At 29.6% G+C, this 11,012-nt stretch overlaps 1 protein-coding gene across 2 annotated transcripts; it reads left to right on the top strand.

The window, feature by feature from the left end:
• Positions 1 to 8,620: 8,620 nt before the first annotated feature.
• Positions 8,621 to 10,572, top strand: LOC131168846 (probable WRKY transcription factor 75). 2 transcript variants are annotated; one of them, XM_058140943.1, is made up of 3 exons: positions 8,621 to 9,197; positions 9,327 to 9,408; positions 10,185 to 10,307. In XM_058140943.1, exons 1-2 carry the CDS (start codon positions 8,812 to 8,814, stop codon positions 9,403 to 9,405), a joined length of 465 nt encoding a protein of 154 aa, XP_057996926.1. In that variant the 5' UTR covers positions 8,621 to 8,811; the 3' UTR covers positions 9,406 to 9,408; positions 10,185 to 10,307. The 2 variants fall into 2 exon arrangements, with proteins under 2 accessions (XP_057996926.1, XP_057996925.1); XM_058140942.1 differs by lacking the exon at positions 9,327 to 9,408 and having other exon boundaries at positions 8,623 to 9,197; positions 10,185 to 10,572.
• Positions 10,573 to 11,012: the final 440 nt, after the last annotated feature.

Below are 11,012 nucleotides of genomic sequence, written 5' to 3'. Positions count from 1 at the left end.
TTGTTATTTATTATTATTTTTCTTTATTGGGTTGGGCTTTCGTCAATTTAGGCTCCGAAGGCTAAGCCAATTTGGGTCCAAAGAAAGAACTTCTAAAGCTCGGGCGTCGGCTGCAAGAACATCTGTTTTACATGATCTACCAAAAAATAAAGAACGTACACGTTCGTAGATTTATGTATAAAAATTTAGGATTAAAAATAAAACAAAATAAATGTATTTCACATAACTACAGCTTTACTTCATTTTAATAATATAATTAAAATTCAAAACCTAATTTGTATATATATATATATATATACAAAACAAACCTAGAGACACCCACAGAGAATCATTTTGGAAGGTAAGAAAAATTAAGAAAAAAAAAAAAGAGAAGACTGAAGGAAAAAGGAGTACTGACAACACAGAGCAAAAAGACTAAGAGGTCCTCAAACAAATGCCAAGCTGGAACAAAATGGATAATTTTGTAAATCACTGAAGAAAAAGACAACAACAATGAAAAGTCTGAAATGCCTTCAAGTGGATCCATGAAGCTGCTGAAATAGGATGGCCAAATTTGTAAATCAATCTAATGAAATCAATTGCAATTGAACTAACTTTATTAATATTCATCAAATTAATATACTTCAAGTTAAAACATAAAAAGCAATAGTTCAGTAATCTACCAATATGTAAATGTTCATGTAAAAAGAGTTCGAATGATTAAAAAAAAAAAGCCTGTATCATATTTTTAATCAAATAATATTAAACTAATGACCTAATTACCAAAAAAATTCTATTACAATTGCATTTTAATTGAATGATATCAATTTTAGCAATTTAAACCTAACTTCTTAAAATTGATCAAGGCTCGTTTATCAAACGTGTCAATTCTCTTAGTTTTTAAAATTCTCAAGAAGGTGGCTCCACGAATTGAAAAACTGCTTAGGTGTTTCTTTTGGGATGGTGAACGCAGGAATAAGAAGATTCATCTTATAAATTGGCACATCTTGATTCAGTCAAATGAGCATTCGGGCATACTAAACATCCTGCTTCACAATTAGGCATTACTCTTTAAATGAATGTGAAGATTGCAAATGAATCAAAATTCAATTTGGGCATCTATCCTTCGATCTAAATGCAACGTTCAAGCTGATAATGGCCTCCTTTTAGCCTCAAGCTGCTCTTGTTCTACTATATGGCGAGATATCCAACGTTTAGTGCTCAATTATGGTGGCAACTTCTCAATTCTCGACCGTATAGCACAACTAGTGACCATTCTGAATTCAAAAAAACCATACAGCAAAAGAAGTTGTTGTTTGGTTTAGAAGACTTGCACTAAGGGCATCTTTCTTGTTACCTCTTTGTATTAGTGTTTATTAAATGCTTCTTTAACAGAAGTTTCAAAATCAACCGCTATTTGGCACAGGCTTGCTCCTCCAAAAGGTGGTTAGCCTATTGAGATTGCTTGTGTGCACCAAAGACTAGCTTTATTACATTAATCTCATCCCTTCATCCCAAAGCATTTGTCCTCGTTGCTTTGCTGAGAAGAAAACCATGGCACATTCTGTTAAGCTGTAAAGAATCATGGTTGGTTTGGTCTTAGTTCCTAAACTGGTGGTATATTGCACTACGTATCTCGCATTTTGGTTCCTCCTTTTTAGAGGAGTGGGAATCCCTGATCCATGGCAAATTCCAAAAAAAGATTTTGATCCAATTTGTTTTAATCTATAATGTGGTCGTTCTGGTTGGTAAGGAATGGCAAGGTTTATCTTGGAGCTGATGTTCTGCTACTGTTCTGGTGATATTTGTTGTCATATGTGCTTCTAGATGTTGAACCTTGTTTGGTTCCTTTTTGCTCTTTTTTGGCATTATGTCTCTTTGCTCTTCCAATGTGTTGTTGAATTTTATATTTGGTTTGTTGGCAGCAGCTTCTCTTGCTCCCATATTAGTGTATTTGCAGCATCTATGTGCTAGGTTTGTTTCTGCTGGTTGATTTTGCGTTGATTATGCAGCAGCTGTTGGAATATTATGATATGATATAATATGCAGATTTTGGCACATTCTCTGAATGATTTATGAACTACAGATTTAATTTTCATCAGCAGATTGATCTTGATCTTGATTTTTCTCTTTTGGATCTCGGTGATTGTTGCTAAAACCTGCATTTAAAGTTACTTCTTCTTCTATGCTATTGGAATTTTGCTATGGTCTTCTTGTGATCTTGGGCCACTGTCACTTTTGTGCTTTTTTTTTTTTTTCAAATATTTGTTTACTTGACTTGTCTATCGGGTTATGTTTTCAGTTTTAGATCTTGAAATTGATTTTGCATTTTTGGTCTATTTGGTCAAACCTTGGACGGTTTTATATCGCATTTTTCAGGGTTTTTTTTTTCTCACTTAACATGATACGTCCTGATTTAGGTGTAATTGACTTAGTCTATTAACTTGAGTTAGATAAATATTTCTATGCTAAGTTTTTCCTGGATTTTGTTCCTAATAAAATTATTTGCTTATACGAAAAAAAGTAATGTCAAAGTTTACATTAAGAAAGACACTTCAATTACTGAGCTCTGCACTATAATTCTCCACCGTATATCCACATGAATAAGGGCCTTAGATGCTAGTTTCCCTTTCATGGCCACAGATTTATTGATCACCTTTGCTTCTTTTAGATCTTGGACCAACCCAGTCAAACAGTGCACATCAATCCTATGGCCTGCTCCTTTTTTGAGCTTTAAATAGAATGTAGAGGTGGTTCCTCTATGGGGAATCCTGGCAAGAGTGCTGTAAGAGGTGTTGCATGACGCAAAAGGGTATTTTCCACTATGTATTCTTTTGTCCTGCTGGGTGGGTGCTTGGATTCAAATGCCACTAACCTGCATGCTATTTGAAAAGCCTTGGAAATTTCGATGTGTTTGCCTTCTTTGTTTGGTTGAGTCCTCAATTTATCTAGGTTCTGATTCAAAGAATATTGAATCTTAGGTACTGGCCCTTGATTCTACTCCTAGAAGCTAACTTTGGTCATCAATGCAATCGTTGAACTTAAGAATGCTCTTCCTCTCTTGTCTTTGTTTCTATTCAATTTCACTAGCTAAGAAGGATTAAATCGTCCAAAGGATTTCGTAGCCATTTTTATATCACACCTCTGTTTTCTTTTTGATTTCTTTTAGTATTGGGTTGCGAGGCATTTGAGTTCATTTTATGCTGACTGTGTGGGTTGCCTATTGACAACGACGATAGAGTGACAACTCTCCTCCCTTCCCCCTCAATTTTTTGCTCTAATGGAATTTTTGCTTACAAAAAAATTAATTTCTTAAATAAAATGTAATTTTATTTAAAAATCAAAATTAATTTAAAGAAATATGTTAACGTTGACATGACAAAATATTTCATTTATTATGAGTGAGAGTTACATAACATGTTTCATATAATAAATTACATTGATATGTTATGTGAGTTCCATTAATAATAAATGAAATATTATTAACGTAGAATGTGAATTGCTTTTACAATAAATTAACTAAAACATTTTATTTTGGGCGTCATGCCACTAACAATAATTTTTCTAAATTAATTTTAAATCTTAGATAAAATTACATATATAAATTAAAAAAATTAAACTTAAATTACAAAAATTAAAAGCATTAAATGTTTAGATTTTCTTTATTGTAATTAAGCCTGAAATTTTTCGAGATAGGATGAACATTGCCATGGCGCCAAAAACAAAATGTTGGCGCTTAAATCATGGATTCCCAAGGACACGATAATTGCATATGGAAACCATGGCCATGGAAAATTAATGTTGATCGCATGTGTTTGTTGAATATTATAGTTGCAGAACATAGCCATTGACTGTTTCCCCGTTGACGGCAATTGGCCTGAAAGCGGCCTGTTTAATTTTCGGACAAGATTTGAAGATTTTTTTATAATTCCCTTATAATAAAATTAAAATATCCAAAATAAAGCCTCCGTTGCCAACGTTTGACTGTTCATGTTGTGGCGGAGATAGAATATCAATTACTATTATTATTATTATTTTCTTTTATGGATTCAGTAAAGAAGGAGAAAATTTTATATATATATAGTTTTATTTGAGATTTAAATTTAATGAGATTTAAATTTAATACTAATACTATCATAAATGATTCTGATACTATTGAATTAATATTTATTAATGAAATAAAAAGTATTTTAATATAAGAAGGAAAATGGGAAGTAAATAATTTATCCTATAACAAATTTTTGCTTAAATCTAATTTATAATAAATTCAAAACATAATATTTATTATAAAATTCACATATAAAATAAACAAAATCTGTATATTTATGTATTAAATTTATAATAAATAATATTTACTTAAATATTTTTTTTTATTACTTCATTCGCATGGAATCTATTCTTTCTATTAGGGACATAGAATCTTAGGTTAAATAATATTTGAATTTTTTTTAAGAGCTTTAAGAGTGTTATCAATCATGAAATATTTAAGTTTATTTTAATTTTTTTTTTAAGTATAATAATCTTTATATGTGAAATGACACTTCACAAGAAATTTAAAAAGTGTGAGATATATTTGAGTCATTCCATACGTAAAAGTTAATTATTGATTAAGAATTATACATATATAATAAAATTCTGATAAAAGCCGTGACGTATTCCTCCATGATGTCTATTCAATGCGTGAATGATTGTTTGATTAAAGTTGATGGTTTTCCAACTTTGATTTCCCTTGTTTTGAAATTTGGAAACGAAACACGTACAATTATACAAGTAAAGGACAAGTTTTTTTTGTTGAATTTATCTAGATTCTATTTTGCCCTCCACAGAATTCAAAACTCATACCAATGTCTCAGCTCAGGGGGGAGAGATTTCAGATTTTTGTTTTTATATTGAAACTAAATAATAAATGGCATTTGGAATTAAGCTTGTAATTTCCTCTGTTATGATGTAGGATTGGAGACATTATGGACGCATGTACGTTGAATATTTGAGAAAAACTTGTGCATGCAATTTATAAATTTCTATATTACATATAATTGTCTAGATAAATTTAAATTTTAAAAATAATAATTTTCTTAAAAATTAAAAAAAAAAACTTAGCATGAACACGTTTAATTAATTAATTTATATTTTTGAGTTACTCTATATTATTATATATTGTATAATCACTTGTTGCATTATAGAATATATGAGATGAAATGATATGACATTGAAATGAAGATGAATAATCCAAGGGTTGGTTAACAGTTGCTTTTCAAATTTGTGAAGAATGGGGCTGCGCAGGCCTAACATCAAGAGGAGGCGAAAGGTGGTGGCCCCGCCAGCAGTGGCTTACTTTTCGATTTTCTTGTTTTTCTACGTCAAATCCACGTGTTTCTGCCTTCACAAAACTCTCTCACTCTTGGTACATCCGAGGTTTTTTGACATATTAATAATTTTTTATTTTTTAAACTTTAAAACAAGTTAATTATTAATATTTAATTTTTTCAATGGAATAATTATTCTACCCAACTTGTTCGTGTTTTTAGTGAAAGAAAATAAGATTGAGATATCTTTGTTTAATTTTAATAAATTCAGATATCTTTTAATAATAACAAATAGGCTTTTGTTTTTCTTTCTTTCCTATTTTATTTTCCTTTTTTCTTAATTAATGGAGTTGAGCTCTTATGTGGTTTTCTTCTCTGATTTGTGAGTATTATTTTTATATTTTCTACAGGAAGGTGTTTGTTGATTTTAGATTATTATTATTATTATTATTATTATTATTATTATTATTATTAAATAAATGTGATTTCTTAAAAGATTATGATAATTATGATTAAAAGCTCTATTAAAAAAGATGTCGAAATATCGAAACAAATTAGAAGATGTTTTAAGAGATTTTCTTATTTTGCAATGTTAGATGATAATTTTTTATATTAATATTATTGATTGTAGATGCTAAAATGATTTTTTAAATTATTTTTTTCTTCTGATATTAGAGTCAAAGTACTTGAAAATAAAAGGTTAAAATAAAAAAATTGACTGGTAACAAATTTATAACTTTGGATTTTTTATTAAATTATAGTTTCAATTTCTTAAAAAAATTATCACATCTAATTCACTCCAAAAGTTAGCTTAAGAGAGAAGCAATGCTCAAGACTATATTAGAGACATATTATTCTTATACCAAGCTAATGTGGGATTTTAACACAATTCACAACAATTTAAAAAGTTTTTAACTTGATACATTGGGAATGTTTCTCATATATATATATATATATATTTATGTACATGTTTATATAGAAAAAAAAATCTCTCTAATTAAAATTTTGTGTGTCACTAATTATTGTCAACTCAAAAATATTGTTAAATGGATTGTTAATTATTAGAGTTGTATTAACTATAATTTTTATCTAAAATTATAAAATTTTAAATTTAAATTGAAATTAATAAAACCTAAAGAATTAAAGAAAATTAACTTAAAAGCTTTTTAAATAGTCTTCAAATAATATATTTAATGTAGAATTATTCTCCATAACAAATTAAAAAATAATGCTAAACTATTCTCAGTCTTTGATTCCCATTTATAATATATTGACTCAAATAAAATGGATTCATGTCAAACCCTTCCTTTTCTTAAAAAAAAATGCAGAATAATTTGGTGACGTTAGATGAACACAGAATAATTTGAAGTGATAAATTTTGAAATGACATTTTAATTGGAATCGAAATTACTCAATTTGGTTCATAATTTATTTCAATTTGTATAAAATTTTAAATGATTTAAACTCATCGACACAATTACATCTAAAATATTTATAGAGAGAAAGACTCTGTATTCCTTCCATAAATCTTTCATTCTCTCTCTCTTTTTTTTTTCATCTTTTCTTCTTTCTTTTCTTCCTCTCTTCTCTTTGAGTGATCACCGTTGAGTATTTTCATTAGTGGCAATCATTCCCTTAATTTCTTTTTTGATTTTTTTTAATAACTTACAGATTTATGTTTATTTGAAATAGATTTTGAGCATATCTCTTTAAATATATTGATAGATTTTAAGTGAATAAATATTCAAATTTATTATTGTTGGTAAATCTTGAGTTTTTATAGTGTTTTTTCTCCTTTAATAGAGTTATTATGTTTTTCTTTATTGTTGAGATAATTTATTTTTTGGAAGAGAGTATTCTATGAGGTGCAAATTTATCCTTTAGAGGCTATCTAATGAGCTTGTAAAAAACAAATTTGAAGTTAAAAGGTGGAGTGCATAGCTCACCTATTAGTTAATCTATTACTTTGTCAACACTGTCAAATTTTTGAAATTTTTTATATTATTTTTTTATGAGGTTCATTTAAGAAAAAAAATATATTATGTTGATTTGTACTCTCTTTTGTTTTTTATTTTTAATTAATAAAATAATATTTTATTTCCATAAGAAAGAAAATTTTAAATTCACATAATTATTAAAATTAAGAATTCAATCGAGAAATAATTCTAATGACATGCATGATTAACCTTATTAAAAACTAATCCGATCAACTCAAACTTTAAATTAAAATTAAAATTAATAAAATACAATAAAAATTAATATTTTAACTCAAAAACAATTATAATAACCAAATAAATAACTCAAAGCAATTACAATTTAAAATGATCAAATTTAAATTAAAAAAAAAAAACTGAAATAATCCAAATTCGCCCACTGGTTTTCCCGCTCGATGGGCAAAAAGTGCTGTATATTCGAGAGGCACATAGGCAGCACCAAATTCTATGGAATTTAATCAATTAATTAATTAATTAATTAATATGCATAAAGGTTTCACAGAAAGTGAAATGATCAAAAGAAGAGGATTGAGGCACCCCCACCCCTCTCTCTATTATTATCTCATCTCCTTGTTGGCACCTCCAATCCTATATCTAGAGAAAAACATGATAGATGGAGATAAACTCTTACGCACATAGAAAACCTGCCACATCAATGTGATTCAAAAAGGGCATTAATGGACCAAAAAATGGGTAGCTCTACACATCAGAATTCATTGACAACACATAAACATGAATTCCATATCTACGTTGATAAATGATCATAACAGCACTTCAGTGACCCAAATTACATCCAACCCATTAAAATTCATCACAAAATTAATAGTTTGGTTACAGTGGCTGTGCATAATTCGTAGAATAATTGGTGGGAAACAAAAATGGGCAAATACATGCACCACGAGGGAGGTTGAGCAGCTTCAAGGAAACTCACGGGCTAGTCATACGCAGACTGCACTATAAGAAAAAGAGAGAGAGAGAAAATAAAAAAATTTGTGGGCTATATGAAATCATACACGTGTAATATCAGCAAACATTCAGTCTAAATGGCAACTGCTACTATTCTAAGCTTTGTGATAACTAGAATGACCAAAGTAAAATCTGTGGTAGGCCAGATAATATATTTGTTCTTCATTTGGGTATATAAAAAGCTATAAATATTATAAAAATTAATTAATTACCATGCTAATGTCTTATTCATAATGATGAAGCCGCCTTCATTTTCTCCACTACTTTTTCCTAATCAATCCGCTAATGAAGCTTTAATTTTTCTGTAGTTTGGAAGAATTTTCGTGTCGTTCACGACACCTTTTTATTGCTATATATATGTCTTTGGATTTTTCTTATTCTTTTGCTTTCCACACACTTGAGGCGTATAGGCCCATTTTCCTTGTGATTTTTAGACGCCTATAGGCTGCCTTCTTTCTTTTCATTTTATATATTAAACTCTCTACCTCCTTAGACCTTCCTCTACTTCTTCTTCTTCTTCTTCATCTTCTTCTGCTTTTCTTTCTTTTGTAGGTACTGGGTTTTCCATGGAAAAGTTTCAAATGCTATTTCCTTTTTCATCGACAGGGCCTTCTTCTTATCCTGTATCGTCAACCATAACAAATTCTCATGTTTTTAATAACTTTCAAGGTGATACTTCAAATGGGTTCTTGGGATTGAAGATAGAAAATCAAGTAGGAGTACCACCAAGAACGGAAGTCAAGGACCTTAATTCATCATCACAACAAAGTGCAAGCTTTTCAATTGGGTCTGAAACTACTGATCAGCTAAAACCAGGCAAAAAGAAAGGCGAAAAGAAAATTAGAAAACCCAGATATGCTTTTCAAACTAGGAGCCAGGTTGATATACTAGATGATGGTTATCGGTGGAGGAAATATGGCCAAAAAGCCGTGAAAAACAACAAATTCCCCAGGTAATTTGTTCATTAATCTACCGAGCTCAAATTACTTCTTTTGATTTTTTATATATATATATTTTTTTTCACCTTTTACTCTTCTCATTTTAATTTCTTTGTATATATATGCGATTATCTGATCATTAGACCCCACCATATAGTCCTTTGTCATTCCCTTTGGAGGCTTGACCGAAAGCAAGATTCTGCTAGATCTACCACTAGATAAGAGGTGAAAAGTTTCTTTCCTTTCAGACTAGGGTTTTGGATTAGACGGTCTTGCAAATAGGGTTACATGGGAACTCATAGCAGACAGCAATCCTTGTCTTTCTGGCTTTCTACAATCCTTGTCATCTTCTGATGAGTAATTAATGAAGAAAGGAGAATTCAACCATGAAGGAATTTCTTAGCGATTATAGCTTTCTCATATATTTTCCTTGACAACCATGGAGGATACAGCTAGCTCGGAGGTTCAAACCACCTCTCAATTATTTCCTTGACAAAAATTATTTCCTGCATTATTGTTTAGTGGGTTACTCTCTAATCTCTACATATATTTTCTTGTACCAAAGACATTAATTAGAATAAAGATTTCATCAGCAAATATCTACATGGATTCCTACATGCCATATTCAAAGTTTTGTTTGTGGGATTTTGTACTTCACTAGTTTGAATAAACACTTGGAAAGGGCTTTTATAATCATTAATGACTGATATGTATAGAAAGGAAAATATATAGAATGAACCTCAATCCAATCTAGTATTAGTTAACCCAGGATTACTTCCATTCCAGTTGCCTTGCCTACCATTACAATGCGATGTATGTATACACACTACTATTTTCATGTATATTTATGTATTTTGCATGCACATGTATACAAGAACATTTTCAATAATTTCACATCTGATTTGCATATAGATGCAATTAATGTTCAAACAAATGTAATGATAATTTAATCTTGTCTATCAAAAAAAAATGTAATGACAATTTTTCCCATCGATTTGCAGGAGCTACTACCGGTGCACACATCAAGGGTGCAATGTAAAGAAGCAAGTGCAACGCCTAACCAGAGATGAGGGTATTGTAGTAACAACTTATGAAGGGATGCATAATCATCCTATTGAGAAGCCAACTGACAACTTTGAACATATCTTGAGCCAGATGCAAATTTACAGTAACCCCTTTTGAAGTTTGAAAGTGATCTTCACATATAAATAAAATTATGTACACTTCTCTGTAATAGATATAGATATCGATCCTACTCCTTGGATATATAGCAATAAGGTTGTTTTCTTAGGAATGGCAACAGAATTTCATCCTTCAGTTAAGTTTTTGTTGGTTAAGTTCTTAATTAGACATTGTAAGTTTGCTTTAATTCTTTCTTTTTGTTTTGTATTGTTCACCTTCTTTCAAATGATTGATTTATATGATGTAAATTTAGTATCATAAAATATATGGTGCACTATATCTAAGCATCAACATTTGATGAGAATCAAAATTACACTTTGCTTCTCTTTCGAGATAGGAGGAGTTGCTCCTTTGAGATCTCATATTAGTTGTAGAAAGTGTATGTATAAAATATATGACTTAGCATGACTTGACAAAATTACCATAATTTTTAAAAAAACCTGTGATGTGTCTGTTTAGTGTGTATTCTTTGTCAAAAAAAAAAAAGAACATTTAATTAGAATTAAAGTTCCTAAATTAATGTTTGACCTAACAAATGTTTACACCTGATGTCATAAATTAAGCTTTTTTTTTTTTTCATTTAGCTTCAATTAAAATTTGAACTCAAGAATTTATATTTTTTCTATGATTTTAATACCTTTGAAAAA

This window comes from Hevea brasiliensis, chromosome 18 (genome assembly GCF_030052815.1).
Source record: "Hevea brasiliensis isolate MT/VB/25A 57/8 chromosome 18, ASM3005281v1, whole genome shotgun sequence".
In the NCBI taxonomy this organism is placed as follows: domain Eukaryota; kingdom Viridiplantae; phylum Streptophyta; class Magnoliopsida; order Malpighiales; family Euphorbiaceae; genus Hevea; species Hevea brasiliensis.
This window is presented reverse-complemented; position numbering and strand designations above follow the sequence as displayed.